Genomic DNA, 18,500 nt, shown 5'->3' on the forward strand with positions numbered 1-18,500 from the left:
TGCTTTTATTGTGGACCATGAAACATATTGTGGATTGGGATACGAATTAAATCAGTGCATTTTGAATTCAGATGCAGCCAATCATATACCTGCACCTACAGCCCAGTGTCTGGGCTGTAGGTGCGCCTACAGTACCATCTTCTTAACGGTGCACTGTGTACTGCTCCGTAGCGGTGCTCAGTCAACCAAATTGAAGTGACCAAAACTTACATGTCAATTCTTAGTAAAAAGGGAAGATGCATTTTGAAGTAGTTTGCAATTGGAGGTTGTCTTCTCACCGTGCGTGTAATGTCCCTTTTTTCTTTGGAACTTGGCTGATAGGAATGTTGACATTTTCAGGTGTGTGTGTGTGTGTGTTTGTGTGTGTGTGTGTGTGTGTGTGTGTGTGTGTGTGTGTGTGTGTGTGTGTGTGTGTGTGTGTGTGTGTGTGTGTGTGTGTGTGTGTGTGTGTGTGTGTGTGTGTGTGTGTGTGTGTGTGTGTGTGTGTGTGTGGCTGTCACTGCTTTGTTTCATCAAAATCAGATAAAACGTCACAAATTCTAGCTTTTGCACAGAAAACACTTTATCAGTTTATTTACCCATTTGGGTTTTTTTATTTTTATGTTTTTTAATTACTATATGTATATATTTTACACACAACCCTTAGGGTTATACGCTATACACAAATTAAAAGCTGCACCGGCTTATATGGCGAACATATATTTTTCACCTTTTGATTTGTAGTTTCCATTCCAGGCCATTTGTGGAATAAGCAATGCTGCTCACGTCTTTTATCTTCTATGGGTTTGTTTTCTACTGGGAGCGAAATTTCCAGCTAGACACACACACACACACACACACACACACACACACACACAGACACTTGGCTGCAGTAGTGTAAACAGCGGGCAGCACTATATCCATAAGTGAAGCTGGGTGGAATGCAGGTCTGTTCTGTCCATGCGGAGAAGGGAGCCTCTGCCATGAAATCCTGTCAGCTGGCACGCCGGCCATGTCAGCCCGGCTCGCTCCGCTGTGTCTCCTCGCTGTCTGGGGCCGGGGGCCAACCACAGCGAGGGCTCGCCATCGTGGATGCTACTACGGTTTACGTCACAGTCATTTTTTGGCTAAATAAGGACAATTGTTCTTGGACGGTGAGGTAAATGTTGACAGAAGGCTTATTCCATGTGGTTCATTCATACTCTATTTGTTTCCTGAAATGGATCACTGCAGTCCAATCAGAAAAGCCATGATCCTGGTAGGCGATTGGGAGACAAAACATAGGTTTGATTTGGAATTGGGGGGGGCTTGCTGGAAATACTGCCTAGATGTGTGACTACATGAAGGGACGCATGCTGGGACTCTGAGCTCTGGGCGTGAAGGAAGAGACGCTTATACCTTTTTATATACTTCTGTCATACCACTCCTTTTAGTGGGCATGGCGCCGTTGATAAGCACCGCTGTTTTTTTGCTCTCTCTCTCTCCTTCCCTTATTTCACAACGCGCTGGCGTCCCTTAAGCCTTTACCATACTCGTGCGGCGTCGCCCTAGAGGAGCTGAGCGGCTCGAGCCTCGGAGACGTGTTTTTCGCTGTCGTTGCCGTGTGAGTAGTATCCTAACTCTGACTCGTAAGCTTTCTCGGCAGCCGGGCCGGGTCCAGGACAGCAGTGGGGTGGGGGTTAACTTAACCCGCCGCCATTAAAATGAACAACCTATTCCTCCCCTCTACCCCCCTCTGCTCACCTCTCAAATGCCCTCTTATCTTACCCCTCCTCCCCGGCCCCCTATTCCCTTCTGCTGATGGTGTAGTTAAGAAAAGGCAGTTCTGCCTGGCAGACTCTCACTCTGGGCTGCCCTCTTCCTCCTCTTCTTCTTCTTCTCCCCTCTCTCTTCTCGGGCTGGGTGTAACCGCTGGGCTTTTTCGAAGGTATGTCTCATCTTTGGCTTCTGCCTTATTTGTCCCACTTTATTGAGCCTGAGTGGGGCAAATAAAGTACTGTTTGTTGCTCCTTTTCGCCACTGGGGCTTGGTTATCTTGCTTCTAAACTCCAGGCCAATTGTCTCTGCATAGAGAAGTGTGATGGAGTTATTTTCACAGTATTTTTTATTTTATTTATTATATATATATTTTTTCCACCTGTCAGGAATTGTTGTTTCTACAGTGGCAGCTCAGTGTGACATCTGCATTGTTTCACTTTTGGTTTACCACAACTGTCTTTAAAATATTACACACACAGTTTTTTACAACCAAGTATGTCACATTGAGTTATATGCTGTTATTATTAATATGTCCAACCGTTGTGTTCCTAAATGGTGTTTTCTAGTTTTAACAAGGTTGCCACTTCATTTGGGCTTTATTGTTTAATGGCTTGCAAAATTCTGTGAGGGGGGAAACCAAACACTTGCTGTGGCGGCTCTGGTGCTAAAATAGGCCCGAGTGTTCAGTAATGCCGCCTGTGCACTGCACTAAATCCCCCCCCCTAATGTCATAAGTGCCTCCTGCTACCTAGTAATTAGAACTGCACAATCACTGCTTCTTTGCTCCCAGTCCACCTTCCGAATGGTGAATAACCGCTCTATGCTGAGGTAGAAGCTGTTTGTTAGTTACCGTGCATAGCTGGTTAAACATTTGAGAAAACTGACAGCCAGTCTTGGGCTCTGAGAGGCGTGGAGACTCCTGGTCGCCCGGCGTTAATGAGTAACCCAAGGAGTGCCGCTGACAGTCAACGTGATTCACGGTTCTACGACGCTGCCTGTGACGTCGCTGCGACAGAACGTTTGACCTAATGGGAGTCACGTGCGCTCAGTTAGAACTTGTGATGACGGTTGAACAACTGTTATGAGTAACTTCAACATTTCCAAACAGTTTTTACAGGTTTTCTCACAGCTCTGTGAACAGAGCTGCCGAACCTTTCTCCTCAAAGGGGTGTGGGAGTATCTCAAAAAGCGTCAGGGCTGTCATTAAAGGATCTGTGATTTCTGTTTCTGTAGATGCTTTGTTGGCGGACCTCGAGTCCACAACGTCCCACATTGCCAAGTGTCCTCTATTCCTGTCTGACGAGACGCCCTACTCCTTCCCCGTTGGCCAGCAGGACGCCTGCTCCCCATCCCCGGTCGCTCCTGAACAGGCCCCGAACGGACTAGACGAAACACAGGTACAGACATGACGTGCGCTGGATATCACGCAAGTTTGGATGTTGCCTGGCTTTTCGAATGTAGCGTGGTTTCATAACTTATTAATAACCCTCCTAGTACGCAATATAATGACTTGAGTATTTACCGGTCTTATCAGTCTTTCAACTCGACTCCAAGAAGTCCCTGGTCCAGGGACAGCGGCAGTCCAGCTCAACTCACTGGTGAAGAGGACCACGTCTACAGGTAGGACTGAATTTTAGCACTTGACAATTAAGTATACTTTCAATGACTTCAAAGATGTTCTCAGTGGCACTGAACAAGGGTCTTCTCGTTCGAGTTGATGCATTTAAAATAGAGAAAAGTAAGAGTTACCTAGGAAGTAAAATAACTCCACAGAATCAAAGACCAGGTGATGGAAAACTTGACAGCCGAAATGTCAAAATCGTCACCCGGCAGATTGTGCCTAGGGTCACAAAATTAAGTTGGTGAAAGGGCACTTTGGAAACGCTGCACATCCTTTTCTTGACAGTTTCCCAAACAAACAGAAAAGCAGCGAGGCTTCAGCCATGACCTCCTCTCTGGGCAGCAACCTTTCGGAGCTGGACCGCCTGCTTTTGGAGCTCAACGCTGTCCAGCACAGCACCCCCAGCTTCCCCACAGAAGGTGTGTACAAAAAACACTTTAGAATATACTTTGTAATCTACAGGAAATCAATTCATGAATATGTATGCATAGTTTAAATCCATAATGTGGTTGTTTGTGTCATAGAGGGGGCCACCCCACCACTACCTTCCACCAGCACAAATCACTACATCCACGAGAACGGAGTTTCCCCTTCAAACAAAGCCCCCCCACCCGTGATGGAGAAGCCCAAGCGCAGTGTGGCAACCCGAGGAATTGAGGATGTTCGACCAAGTGTAGAGAGCCTGTTGGATGAGCTGGAAAGTTCTGTACCCACGCCGATGTAAGTGATGAGCTGTTTTAAAATGTTTTAAATGGAGATCATTCAGTCATTAGTTGTCATTTAGTTGACCGTCATCAATTGTCATTCAGCTGGAATCACCCACGTGCTGTCTCCTCCTCTTAGCCCCGCACCTTTAACAATGCCGGAGGAGCTCACGGACGGACAAGAAGAAACGCCCGCACAGCAGCAAGCCAGAATGTCCGCGTCCTCTGCCACACGAGAACTGGACGAACTCATGGCCTCGTTATCCGACTTTAAGGTCCAAAGTAATGTGAGTATTTGTAACGAGATGGTGAGAGATGGGGGAAAAAGGCCTCGCCGGCTTCTCATGTGTGCACATTAATGTGGAATGGGTAGGGCGTATTTGTTTGTCATTTGATGTGAGCGGATATTGATTATTCATACTTCATTTTTATGTCTTGCATACAGCATAGATAGGCTGTTTTGTAGTGTTCGCTTTTGTATTTTAGTCCCTGGAATACAGTGGCTGATTTGAAAATAAGAACCACAATATTGCATTTAGGCAAGCCTCTATGTATTGTAGAAGCTGTTTGTAGTGGCTTATTGAATGGGATGGGAACACTGACATTCTCTTCAATACAAATTATTTTTGCAACCAAAGATATTTTATACAATAACATTTAAAAAATACTTACGGTACATGGTGACATAAGATTGGCATATGCTCTGTTTGTATGTGTCAGAATTCTTTTTTGCCGTTTTCCATAATTTTGTTTTTCCATTTTGTGTGGGGAAATATTACAGTTCATATGAATGTGCAGCCGACAAGAACTTGTTATTGACTCCCTCAAGTTTCACTCTGCTTTCTCTCTGTCCTGTTCTCTTTCTTTCTCCACCTTGGTGTACGTCTTGTATGTTTGCGTTAATACACCTACATGTTCAGTCGGGCTCTCAGCTGTCTGTGAATCTGGAGGGACCAGACTCCTCGCTGCTGAGCGGTTCACCCACAGTCCCAACAGTGATGGCCCCACCAATAAAACCCTATAATGCTCTGATGGATCTTTCCATGCCTTCCTGTGACACCACGCCCTCCTGTACCCCACTCCCACTAGAACTTCATATAGAAGAAGATACCTCTTCAGTTTTAACACCATCTGCCGCCACTGTAGTGCTGGCGTCATCTGAAAGCCTTCAATACTCTCAGACCCAACAGAAAGACAGTGGTGGCAACATCAGCACTGAAATCTCACATACGGAGACTGTAATAGTGTCCAGAGTGCCAAGTCCAGCAAGTCAATCTGGTAAGCAGAGCCCTACTCATGTGGCACCGAGTAAAACCTGTGCTATTAAAAGCACAAGTCCCCCCTCTATTACCAAGAGCTCAAGTCCTGTTGCAAACGGCAGTCCAGTTACTATTGGCGAAACCCTTAGCCCAGTTGTCATTGCCAGGAACCTCAGTCCAGTAGATGCTGTCAGGAACCCTAGTCCAGTCATTATCTCTAAGAGTCCTAGTCCTGTTACTGTTTGTAAAAGTCCCAGTCCTGTTCTTAAATCCGAAACTCCTGGTTTAGTTGATGTGAAAAAGTGCTCTAGTCCAGTTCCACCCCACAAGAGTGCAAGCCCACTCACTCTACCAAAGATCTCTAGTCCAAAGATTGTTGCAGTTCCTAGGCTTTCTAGTCCAGTTCCAAGGTGTGCCAGTCCTGTGGCAGTCTCCAAGATCTGTAGTCCACTAACAATCCGCAAAAGCGTAAGTCCACTCCCAAAAAGTGCTAGTCCATTAACAATTCCTAATTACGCTAGTCCAGCGGCAATATCAAAAAGTGAAGATATAGCTGCTAAGAGCACCAAAAGAACCTACACAATGCCAGGTGCTAGCAGTCCCAGATCCTCACCTGTCCCACTCCGCACTATGCCATTACATAGCCTGTCTCCCATTCCAAAGCAGGGAGATGAGGTTGTGAGTATTTCCTGGCCATGTCGGGAGCCTTTGTTGGATGACACCTTGGATAGACTCTTAGGTGTCAGTCCATTCCAACCAGAGTTAGCAGCAGATCACAACATGGAGATCCAGCTACCTTCCTCATTCTCCGATGATGGAGGGTACACTATGCAAGGAGATGAGGATAGACCTTGGGAGGAGGATGAGGAAGGAATGTACCCTAGTCTCAGTCGAGACGGAACATTGACACCAATGACTGAGTCCAGCTGGATGGATGATTGCCTGACCCCCTCCACTTGCCCCGGGACCCCAGATGTTGTGATGGACCTTCCCTCACAGCAGCCCTCTGCTGTGGAGCGATTATCTGCCTCTGGCCAAGTAGGAGTCTCATCTTGGCTCTCCCAAAATAAGATGCTGGCACATGGCTGGAATACATTTAAGTTCCCATCTGGTCTTACCATTATTAGGCCATGAGGCCCAAGCCTAACTAAAGTTTTATGAGTCAGAAAGAATAGTATAACAGAAGAGCATGGGTGTCAGTTATTTATATCAATACCTGTGTGGCTTTCCATATTAAAGAAAGTTTTTGATTTAGCATCATTGTGCCAGTAGATGAAACAAGCTTATTTTGGGAAAGTAGCTCTTACACACACCCCCGGAGCACTGCAAAAGTCAGATATACAAAGCATCTTGATGAAGACAAATTCCTCAATCTATGCTTGAGATGTGGTGCATGAAGTGTGTCTTTCCCAATCGACTGGTGACTACAAAATGGCTTGAGGCAAATGACTGTCGTAGGAAATAGCTTATTGAGTATTTGTGGCAGATTTTGCAAGCTTTGCCGAAGGAGGTCTTTGCACGCCTCTACTTGCATCAATTGACGTAGCTGCATTAGTCACTATCCGGGCCTGGCTTGTCATCCTTTTGCAACAGTTTGAAACAGTGGATTCATAAATCAAAACAGAGATTGATCCCTAACCTTGTGGCTAAGCTTGTCACAGGTGGTATGTTTTGAGAGCATTCATATGTACTAAATATATACACTCGTAATACAGCAGTAACAATATCTGGATGAGGGCATGTTTTCACCACAGTTGAGGGGAATGGAATCTTGGACTCTTGGCAACCTTTGCAAATCTGATTTGATTCGACATGAGCGGCCGTTAATTATGTATACATAGGCTTTTGTGAAGAACAAAGCTGAGTGGTCTTGATTTCAGCTATCTAGCATGCCTTGCCAAATATATCGGACTGGCTTGAAATGGCCTTGACGGAAGTGAATGGTTTGGATGGAATGTGAGGCTGTGCTTGGCATAACTGGACAAAGAAGAGCGTTAAAAGAGTGACATGCAGTAGCCGGTGTTTGAGGTGACTCATACGTAGATTCTGCTTTGGAGCTGTTCCGCTTGTGTTGTAACCCAAAATGCGCTTTGAAGTGAAAGGCAAAAGCTACAGCAACGGCAACTGCTTTATTATTCACTCTCCAGCTCAAGTCGGTTATCCGCCGCACCAAAGAGACGTCCAATGTGCACCCGATGTATCGGGATGGACTGTTGCGTCGCAAAATGGGACCGGTCATTGTCAACAAGAGCAACTCGCAAGATCGCCTCATTGAGGAGCTTCAGGGCAAGCTGGGGATCGGGCGGGTGGAGCGCCGACGCAAGCAGCTGCCGGATGATTGGATGACAGAGGGGGTCATAGTCATGTCCAACCCGCAACGCACGCGGGAAGAAGGGGTCCTTCCATCTGTGGATAAGGTAGAAAGTAGAGCTGCATGGCAGGAGTCACCAATTCGATTCTGGGGCAACTAAAACCAAGAGATGGCGAGAGATATGTATGGTTTACTGTACTTTAAGCTTGCTCGGCCTGGTTTCAATTCAAGACATTGATGGTAGTCGTTTTTCAAACCGTTTTGTTGTATCATTGTAAAAGCTATTTTTCCACACTAGCATTCGCTTTGACCTTTTCATTAAGAGGCATGACTTCTGTTTGGGTTTCCATATCCTTTGCTTCATTCTTATCCCTGTCCTCCTCACCTTCCCTCCTTCCTCTGCTGTCTTTTTCTTTCTTTTCCCCTCCAGATAATCATCCCTCCTGAATCACCTATCCCTCAGAGAAAAGTCCTGCCCCTACCGCATCCTCCCCCAGCACCCAAAAAGCCCCTGGTCAAGCACACCCCTCCTCCGCTCCCGCCTCCTCCTCCCACCCCGCCTCCTCCTCGAGAGCCTAGCCCTCCTCCTCCTCCTCCTCCTCCTCCGCCTCCACCTCCTCCCCCCCCTCCTCCTCCTCCTCCTCCTCTTCCTCCTCTCCGAGAGCCTCCCCCTCCGTCACCCAGCCCCCCTCCCAAGCCCGCCACACCACCTCCACCTCCCAAGGTCTTTGTGTCTGTGGGCTGTCAGACGGAGTACGACCCCACCTTCCCTCCGATGCAGGCATGGGCTACCTCACTCTACGGCTCTTCTTTTCATATTCACCTGTTTCTGGCTCAACTCTGATCTTTCTGTCCTTTCCGTTGTTGACTTGGAGAGTAACTCTGAATCTGCAGTGGTCCTGAGAGGATGGTACGGTTATTATGAGTGTCCTTGTTGTGACCGTGTCCATCTTCGTCTCCTGGCCTCTAGTCTTGTTGACTTGTTGTCCAATCTCGGTTTGCAACCCATTCGGTGCAGGTTTCACGGAGCCTGAATTCAGGCTCGACTCCGCTGCTCTCACTCTTCTCACTTCTGATGGCGCCGAGGGCTGCAGTTTCAAATAAGGGGCGAGGTGGGTAGATTAAGGGCTCGAGCGCACCAAGGGATGAGGGGATGACTGGTACCTCCTGTGTCCCGACCCCTGCCATGCGTGGGAATGCGAGGCTCGCGCTGCAGCCAGAAACCTTATCTGTCGCATGACAGCACAGTTACCACCACAGTTATAGCATCTCCCACAGGACTTCCGTCAACAGGTCCCATTAGGACGGGGCCCGTGGGGTTAACCGGCACAGAATGGAAATGTAGAATTGGTTTCTTAAGAGCAGCAACTGTTTTTATATGTTACCAGCTTCAAACTGTGCTACTGTATCATGTCGGGTGTCTGACGGACTTTTCTATTGTGGGTCTGTGTGAGAGACAGACTCATGACTCATGGGGATTCTATTTTTCCCCTCTGTGTGTAATGTGAGTGGGTCGTGACCACTATCTCCTAAATTAAATCTTTAGGGGCCAAATAGTACCTTCACAAGTCCAACTTTCCCTTCAAGTACTAAGTGCAAAACAATTTTAACTATTCTTAAGATCGCTTGTATTCATTTTTTGCATACATCTGCAGAAATCAGCATTTTCCGACTTTCCTCTTAACGTGGCCTTATTAGAACTGCTTGTTTTTGTTGGATTTAATTGAATTTCATCTTTAATTCTTTGACCCGTCTTTCTGCCGGGTTTTTTAATTTTTATTTTTTTTTAATTTTTAACAAGTGCCAGGCACGGCATAAGCTCGTGGGCTGTTGCTGTGGACAGACTTGGCGATCGTCTGGTCCCTTGTGACTCTCGCTTTCGGCGCGATTCTTCCATCTCATTATTTTTTTAATGGATCAAGTCAGCAATAAAGTCAGCTTTCTCGCGACTTCTCAGTGCACTTGACCACATAAGTCACAATACATTAAGCTGTTTGCTCTGGTCACACCTTAACCAAGCAAACTCCCCCAAGCATGGTCTTTTGGACTGTTGAGTAACCCCTGCACGCTGGGGGTTTCCCTGTCATCTCCATGATGTGATTCAGTTTGGTTGTTGTTTTCCCGTTCTGCAGGTCAGAATGGGTTGGTGATTATCAACTAACTCTAGGAGGATCATTTCCAAACCAGCTTTGCCATTACTTGCTCTCTTTTAAGTGCAGCGCTCATAGATGACTGCAGGCCATTTCTGGATACACAAAAATGTGCGATGATAGATAGACTGTTGATTGTTGCTTGTATTTCAGCATAATGAAATGGCTGTGTTTCTATAAGAATGTGCTGTTGCTGTCCCTTAAGACATTGTCTCATAATAACCATAATAACATTGTGTGGTTCCACACTTAAACCGCCACTGGCTACAAAAAAAGATATGTAGATATTTTGATACCAGTTCAGTCACAGGTTGTGATCTTATGCAATCGTATGTGACTTCAAATGAAGCGGTGTCTCTCAAATGTTAAAGATTTTATTCTTGGTGACTAAGATGTGTGTGAAAATGGCACATGGTGCTGTGCGTTAGTTATTCCCCTACTTTCCGTAGTGCCACATAACACACAAAGACTCTGAAAGATATCGGATGCTGCTTATATCTTGTTGCATATGTAGAAGGCTGCACTGGCAAAAGCACTGCCGTAAGCAGGGCAGGATAGTTCATCAAATGTTTCACTGTCCTTCAGTTTATGTCCCGTATGAACGCTGAAATGATACGCGTAGGATCTGCTATATTTCCTGAGGATCCGCCAAACCAACAAGAATATTTATAACAATACAATTTTGTGTTTCCTACCCCGTTTCAGATCCAGTCGCTGGGGATGACCTCCCCCATTAGCCCTCCAAAGCCGGCCAACAAACTGGACAACATGCTGGGAAGCCTGCAGTCCGACCTCAACAGACTGGGAGTGCAGACCGTGGCCAAGGGGGTGTGCGGAGCCTGCAAGAAACCCATTATTGGGCAGGTAAACGGATGCCCAACACCCAACGTTACTCCTAACAATGCGGGAACGCCAAGTGCACACAGATACATAGAAAATGCTCAACATATGTTATGCTTAATTCCACAAGAGAATGTTCGCTGCATAAATTAGCTGTCCCAGATTAATAAGATATGCACTGTTGGCCTGTGTCCTGCATCTTTTTTAGGAAATTCCCATTGCTTAAGGTCAAAGATGCTGAATCTATTCATAATTTAGATTTATTAGGATTATATGAAAGTCAGCATGTGTCGCTATAACATTGCATTTTGGTTCATTCATGACAAAAATTGCATTGAATACTAACAAAAACACGATTTTTTCAGTTGAATGCTTTGAAGATGATAATAATAATAATAATAATAACCTTGGTTTGTATTTACACCTTTCATACACAACATGTAACACAAATTGCTTTACATTGAGGCCATCAAATAGTAACAGTGCAGAGTATACAAAGTTAAAGAGTACAATAATTCGAAGAATTAAATAAATGTAAAAAAATGGTGTGAATAAGCTTGCAAGGTGGAAAATTGCAAAATTGCATTAAAAGGGAAAAAAAATCAAACAAGCAAAATTAATTTAATTACATTTTTTTTTATACTCCTTTTAAGATTTGAGGTCATCAATTGAGACCATGAAGGAACACGATCATTCCTTAGCAAATTATTTTCTTATTTTTATATTTATACTGTCATGACAACAAGCTTAAATTCAGTTTAATACAACAATGGAGATTCACGCCTTCCATTTCTCTGGATCATGCACTATGATTTTATTTGACTATTATTTTGTTTTTAGCCCCTGCAATTTCTTTCTACCACCGTGGTTTCCTCTCCCGGCTGGCTTTGTGTGAGGTGTAATCCACTTCATTTATGGTGCCGCGGAACGTGAAGCCCGGTGTATCTATATAATTGAATTGAGTGCTCAGTATGATGGGAAACAGTCCGTTCTCTGCAGGAACAGCTTATTTGACCCTTTGTCCCTGTTCCCCAGGTGGTGACGGCCATGGGGCGGACGTGGCACCCCGAGCACTTTGTGTGCACCCACTGCCAGGAGGAGATCGGCTCCCGGAACTTCTTCGAGCGGGACGGGCAGCCTTACTGCGAGACGGACTACCACAACCTGTTTTCACCGCGGTGCCATTACTGCAACGGGCCCATACTCGATGTTAGTATAATGGGATTCATGCAATAATGTAATTTATTTATTTATTCATAAACCTAATGGCCGAAAGGGTCTTGAGGGCCCGGAAGGGGGGCGAAAACAGCCTCTCCCTCAGTTTCTAACTCATAGACATGTTCAAAAACATAGCTTGGTGAAAGGGAAGTGGCTTTCAGCGTTCAAGCCATGATGTCCTGCCCCCCCCCCCCCATCTGCACTCACTCATATCTTCACAGACACACTCCATGCTGTAGGCTATTGCTCTCACACACACACACACACACACACACACACACACACACACACACACACACACACACACACACGCTTCCAGAAACAGTGCAGGCCTAGTGTAGACTGTGGACTCCAGCCGGGGGGAAACATGAGTCACTGCCGATGTTTTATAATTCCCAGTCTTAACATGTCGTGCACGCACAAGTTGAATCCAATCGATAGATCACGTTTTTAATCTAAATCTGAATCCCCCAAACCGTGCTTCCAGCCGCCATGCAATAGCTTTTTTCAGTGTGAGGACACACTTGGCCTTCAGCGTGAAATCCTAAAACTTGACTCTTTTTTTTTTTTTTTTGTCTTTTTAAAACCATGCGTATGTTTTTCAGATGTTGTTGCTGAGACATGATTTCAGGCCTGGAAAACATGAGCTAACAGAGATAACATTTCAGCACCTCCCACCCTGTAGTGTGCATCCTTGAAACCTCCCTGGAACCGGCCTGCCCTCTGCTGGTTTTGCTGTCATGTGGTTTATTTATCTCAGCAGATCCTCTATTCCTTAAAATAATGACGATGCAATGATGTGCAAAAGTTGAATTTATGTTTTTTTGGCCGATATACAAGAAACCTCTTTTTTATTTTGTTTTATTTTAATTTAATCATATTTAAATGTACAGTCACAGCTGTTGACACAAGTAAATCACCCTGCTGACTGCTTTTTAATGCTCTCGTGGTTAATTTTAATGGTTTTGCAGAAAGTGGTTACGGCTTTGGACAAGACTTGGCACCCGGAACACTTCTTCTGTGCCCAGTGTGGAGCCTTCTTTGGACCTGAAGGTATCTGACTACACACATACCACTTGATGCCTCACTCTGCTTACATTTTAAGATCAGTATCTTGGTCCATGAAATGCAGTGTAATTTATGCCATTTGAGTTCCGTACATTACTCCCTCGTAAGACGGCCAACAAGAGATGGTAAGAGGTCACGTGAGCGAGTCCCTGTTTTGTCCGCTGCCCTCTAGGTTTCCATGAGAAAGACGGGAAGGCGTTCTGCAGAAAGGACTACTTTGACATGTTTGCTCCTAAATGTGGCGGCTGTGCTCGCGCCATCCTGGAGAACTACATCTCAGCGCTCAACTCTCTCTGGCACCCCGAGTGCTTCGTCTGCAGGGTAAGTCTCATGGCCGCCGCTACGTGTTTTGGGTCTCCGTCTTCGGGACTGGGATGAGGCGTTGATCAGGCCACCAAAATCCACCCGGTAGGATGGTTCCTCACCCGTCCTCCTCTTTCTGTCCTTGCGTTTGCCAGGAGTGCTTCACGCCGTTCATCAACGGCAGCTTCTTTGAGCACGAGGGCCAGCCGTACTGCGAGGCCCACTACCACGAGCGGCGCGGCTCGCTGTGCTCCGGCTGCCAGAAGCCCATCACGGGCCGCTGCATCACGGCCATGGCCAAGAAGTTCCACCCGGAGCACTTTGTGTGTGCCTTCTGCCTCAAGCAGCTCAACAAGGGCACCTTCAAGGAGCAGAACGACAAGCCCTACTGCCAGGGCTGCTTCATCAAACTCTTCAGCTAAAGCGCCGCCCGCGGAGAGGTTCATGTAGGAGGGGTGCGGCTGTGTGCGTGCACTGGTGTGCACGTCGTGGATGTGCGTGTTGTATAGCGAAGTGGTTTTTGAGACGGAGGATCACATCCGTAGCCATGGCCTTTCTTCGCCTGTCTAAATTTTTAATGGAGCCCAAAGAGACGTGTTTTTGCATGGCAGAGTTTTGTCCCTATAAGAAAAAGATCCAAATTTCTCCTACGTTTGTTGCGGTTGCGTGTGTGTCGTTCCGCACCTTCACAGAGCAATGATTTGTAAATGTTTTTTGTAACCCCTTCCCTAGGGCGAGGTCCTGCATCACGTGACCTGACCCGCCGTGTCGGACGGCTGCTTGTCTATTGCATGGACCATAGAGATGACTCAAAGAATTCAGAAATATCTAGACAGTGTTTATTAACTGGTACTTTGACTATGAGTGTGGAAATAATGAATTAAAAAAAAAAAAAAAAGTATTTTTCTAGTTTTTCAAATGTTGAGGTGCCATTTCAAGTACTCGCGACAACACACAGCAGACAGGTTTCTCTTCTTCTTTTTGTTCGACAGCTTTTAAAGATGAGCTTCATCTCTTGGTGCCAACCACAGGTTTCATGCCGAGACAGTCTGAAATGCATTTTACACTTTGCTGTGCTCTGCTTACACCGTCTTTCTGTACTTCTTTCCTATGGAAATAAACCATTCACATTCTCAATTTTCACCAGGTGCAACCGTTTAAAAACAGGTTTTCCGGTCTTTTTGTTGTGCCACTCCTTGGAGTGAAACCACACACTGGAGCCCACGCTCCTTCACAGGAAGTTGTCTCAACATTTTCTTTTTTTTTTTAAGCAACGGGCACCGACGGTGTTTAGATGAAAGATGATCACGTCACTCCCACTAATCTGACTGAAGAACTTTAACTAGGGCCGTGTGTGATGTGTTATGTTACTTGTATTACTGTACAATCAATTTTGTCAGATAAAAAAAAAAAAAAAAAAAAAAGTGAGAATTATGTGATGAAATGGATCGATAGGAGTGAGAGCGGGTGTTCTAGTTCTAAATATTTCAATATTGGGGACATTTTGAGAAAAAGAGGCTGAAAAGGCTGGTGATTTGAATTGCTTCAGTGTGAATATGGAGGTTCTCGTGTACTACTGCATGTTTCCACACATTTACCAAAGTTTGTTTGGAATAAACAGAATTAGGTTCAACATGTGGTTAATTTCGACTACTATTACAAAGCTTATTACTGTAAAAAAAAAAAAAAAAAATCATTTAGTCTGCAAAACTGTTTACAGCTTCATTGCAGAAGGCAGATTTGTGATTTGAAGCGTGGTTGGAAAATGCGTTAAATTGCGTCTTTAATTTGTTTAGATTGATGGCATGCTACATGTATAACCGAAGCGGGATCACGCCTGTCTGGGATTTCGTCAGCACTTGCTGCCAGTTGCTATAACAATCAGAAATTGAATTTATAATACTCTTAATGTGCTAAAAATGTGTGACATAACTGTGTTGTGTCGCTGTTGAGATTAAAAAAAAAAAAATAATTATATATTTTTTCGAGTTCTTGGGGCTCACAGATATGCAAAGAGCTGGCTCTATGGGCATACGGGATAGTCCAATAATAGTTCACTTTTCATACAAAACACACCAGCTTGGATTGCGCGGTGTCCGAAAACACTGGACATCAGCCCAATTTCGAGAGTGTCAGCACCAGTCTCACGATCAACAGCTGGATGTTTCTATTCGCTGGTCAGGAGTCAGAAAGCCGGGGCCGAGCCTTTATTAAAAAGTAATGCAACGAGTCATTTCAACACTGTTTGTTTCAGAGGTGACTTTTTAACGCCAGATATCTGAGTCTGTGATTATTCTGATTGTATTTTTTTATAATCTTAACCTTTTCAATGACTTTGACGCAGGCTTTTTGAACCAGATGACTTGGCACGCAGGGTGTAGAGCTAGTACAGTATACACTTACAATAACTGTTGTGTTTTCGGGGGAGGGGAGGGGGTGTATTTGTGATCGTGCCAATTTTTATGTCAATGCAATGATGTCTTATACACTGTGGACTTGTCCGTAGGGGCTGGGGCTTATTGCCACAATAATCACAGGGAATTGTATACAATATTGAAATATATCTACGTATGTAATGAAAATCCAATGTCAAGATTCTGAGGACATTAAAAATCTGTTAATGTCAAGTGTAGCAGACCAGACCTGTAGCTTTTAAATAAACTCCCTCAAACATTTCAGAAACCTTATTGTGAGAAATTCCAATCTTGTCATTTCAAATATGAATCTGTATCACACTATAAATATATACTAAAGTGGATAAATGATGTCTGATGATCGCACAGCCTTGTCAGTTTTTAGGTTTTGTTTTTTTTGGCAGTGGAGTCTTTTAAAGGGTTTTTCTTGGGGAGACTTCACCTCCTCTGATGCTGATTTCCAAAAAGGCTGGTGCCACCACCTCCAGAACCTGGCGCTGAATCAGACCGGACGAGGGCTCCCACACTGGGCTCAGCCAAACACACTTGTGGGTTTGGCATCAAATTCATTTGAACCTTGTATTCACCGGTGTGTGCTCCTTGAAATAAACAGGGATGGTTATTTTCTTTTTGTCCTATGTTTGTTTATAACCTTGAGACACATTGCCTTATAGTTTCAACTTCTACTTTCTCATGGATAATTAAAGCCTTTTACTTCTGATGGAAATAAGCGAGTCTTTCTCTGCACATGGAGACATTGTTGTGATTGTTTGGCCTCAAATTGTTTCCACGTGTCTGGGTTTTTTTTCTTTGTCTCTGGGCAAATGAAAGTCTTAGTTCTGATTGTCAATGCATTTGGTAAATGTGACTACTGCGAATAAAATTGCATTTATTTCTGGCAATGTTTTGTACTTTCTCTTCAACACAGTCTGCCGCAAACATTTTCATAATCTGCTGGGTTAGGCGCTGCCAGAAATATATATTCTTTCACTCGCCCCCCATTTATTCTCCAATTCACAAACTCCAGCTATTACAACACTCCTTCAGTTTAACTACTGAGATGTTTCACACAATATTAAGTATTTGCATAGATTTATTCAACTTATAAAACTGCGTGAAATAATGTGCACAGTGCATGAAAATATATAAAAGTGAAAATGACTTCATTGAAATTTACAAGGCTGAGGCTTCCCAAAATATTCAAATTCACAATGCTCAGGATTTTCATGGCACTTCACCAATATTACAATGTGCATCTTTTGCAAAGGCCAATTACAGAGAAACAGCGCATATCATTCATAATTCGAGAACTATTTCTAGAGATTGTAATTGACGGACAAAATACTGCTGGACATTACTTCAACAACTTCAAAAAAATAATCAACTTTAATGGAACTTAACAACACCAGTATTTAAATAAAATGAATGTTTTGGCAATAAACCAATGTGATGATCCCATCTGGGGTTTAAAATTGGCTATTTTGGTCAAACGGGTCAGTACACTTGATGAAAACAGACCAATGGGTCTCTCCGCAGCGGGGACGTAGCAAGCACACTAATTCGGTAGCCGGAAAGTGTTTGGAGCTGGTCGGTGAGTTTAGAGAGGCGAGACTCGGGCAAGGATTCAGAATCTATAAGCGTCAGCCATTTCAGATTCTGGCACCGATGAAGGCCGAGGAAGTCTCTCTCTCCCAAGTCCCCGAAGCGCACTTTGAGGCCTCTGAGCTGAGGGAACAGGTTTGAGATGTGACCCGCGCCGCCGCCTCGAGAAGACGACGGCCACGGATCCAGGTGCAGGTGTAGCAGTCCTGGGAGCCGCGCCGCGACGGCAGTCACGTCCCTCGGGGAAAAGTGTCCGAGACACAGGGTCAAACGGGTCACCGTGGCTGGAATGTACCTGGCGTACTCCCGGGGGGGCGGGCCCCGGGCTACGACCAAGGTTGACAGCCGACGGAGGTCACGTAGCCACGTCCTCAAGAGACGGACGTCATGGGAACCGGCGTAGAACACAGCCAGACTTTCCAGGCGGGCGAAGGAACTCATGCAGTCCTTCCACAGCAGGGGGTCCGGACGGACCACGAGCTCCAAACTAGTCAGGGCCGGGCCGGGCAGAGGGACCGGTTCTCCCAGAGGCTTCTCCGGAAGAGGCCGGCTGTTCGTATGCCACGAAAGGTGCTTCAGCTTTGGCAAACGGGCGACAACGGCGCGCGAGGTCTGCACCTGGTAGCGGTGGTTCCCGTTGGGATGATAGACGAGAGACGAGAGACGGGTGAACTGCGATACCACGGCGACGAAGACGTCGTCCGACGGGAAGTCAACGCCGCACAGGGTCAAGTGAGTGAGCTGCTCCGGCTGAGCCACCGCCAACGCGGTCAACGCCAGGGGTGACTCTGAGCCCACGAACAAACGCCTCAACCCGCGGAACTTCCGCAAGTACTCAAGGCATTCTCGCGAGCCGTCGACCACCCTGATCGTGGAGAGAGCTGGAAGTGACACAGCCAGCTGCTCCCAGTCTTTGGCTTTGGCGCCTTGGACCGCGACGCGCACGGTTCTCCTGCGGCGAAGACTTGCCCAGAACCGAGCGGTGTAGGGGTGTTGTTTGAACCTCAGGGGCACGGTGAAGTCCCTCCAGAGGCACCCGCGGTCGACGAGCTGACTGAAATACTTGCAGCAAGCGCGAACGTTCAACTTGTCGGCGGTCGCGAGATACTGAAACACGTGGATCCAGACGTCCGACGGGAGCTGCGCGGCCGGCGCCGCCATTGCACCGGGGAGGGGGCGGGCTGGATGCTGCGTTCAATCCAGGGTCGGACTCGGGGCTCCACGCTTTGCGTTGACTCTGTTCGGGTCTCTTACAGTGAGTGTGTCGGAAAGC

General features: G+C 45.9%; 1 protein-coding gene across 2 annotated transcripts in view; it reads left to right on the top strand.

Annotated features, from left to right (window-relative positions):
* The window catches only part of LOC307230901 (paxillin-like), a 28,221-nt gene extending 11,698 nt beyond the window's left edge, over nt 1-16,523 (top strand). The window contains exons 2-11 of one of the 2 annotated variants that reach the window (XM_080001392.1): nt 2,971-3,134; nt 3,272-3,357; nt 3,644-3,777; nt 3,883-4,078; nt 4,202-4,349; nt 10,488-10,646; nt 11,658-11,831; nt 12,812-12,893; nt 13,081-13,229; nt 13,367-16,523. In XM_080001392.1, the coding sequence (XP_079857518.1) occupies nt 2,971-3,134; nt 3,272-3,357; nt 3,644-3,777; nt 3,883-4,078; nt 4,202-4,349; nt 10,488-10,646; nt 11,658-11,831; nt 12,812-12,893; nt 13,081-13,229; nt 13,367-13,633 (1,559 nt within the window). In that variant the 3' untranslated portion in view covers nt 13,634-16,523. Of the gene's footprint in view, nt 1-2,970; nt 3,135-3,271; nt 3,358-3,643; nt 3,778-3,882; nt 4,079-4,201; nt 4,350-4,982; nt 6,360-7,468; nt 7,917-10,487; nt 10,647-11,657; nt 11,832-12,811; nt 12,894-13,080; nt 13,230-13,366 lie in introns of those variants that run through there. The other variant, XM_080001391.1, reaches the window with a different exon arrangement.
* Nucleotides 16,524-18,500: the final 1,977 nt, after the last annotated feature.

Source organism: Zeus faber, assembly GCF_960531495.2.
Source record: "Zeus faber genome assembly, chromosome: 5".
NCBI lineage: Eukaryota > Metazoa > Chordata > Actinopteri > Zeiformes > Zeidae > Zeus > Zeus faber.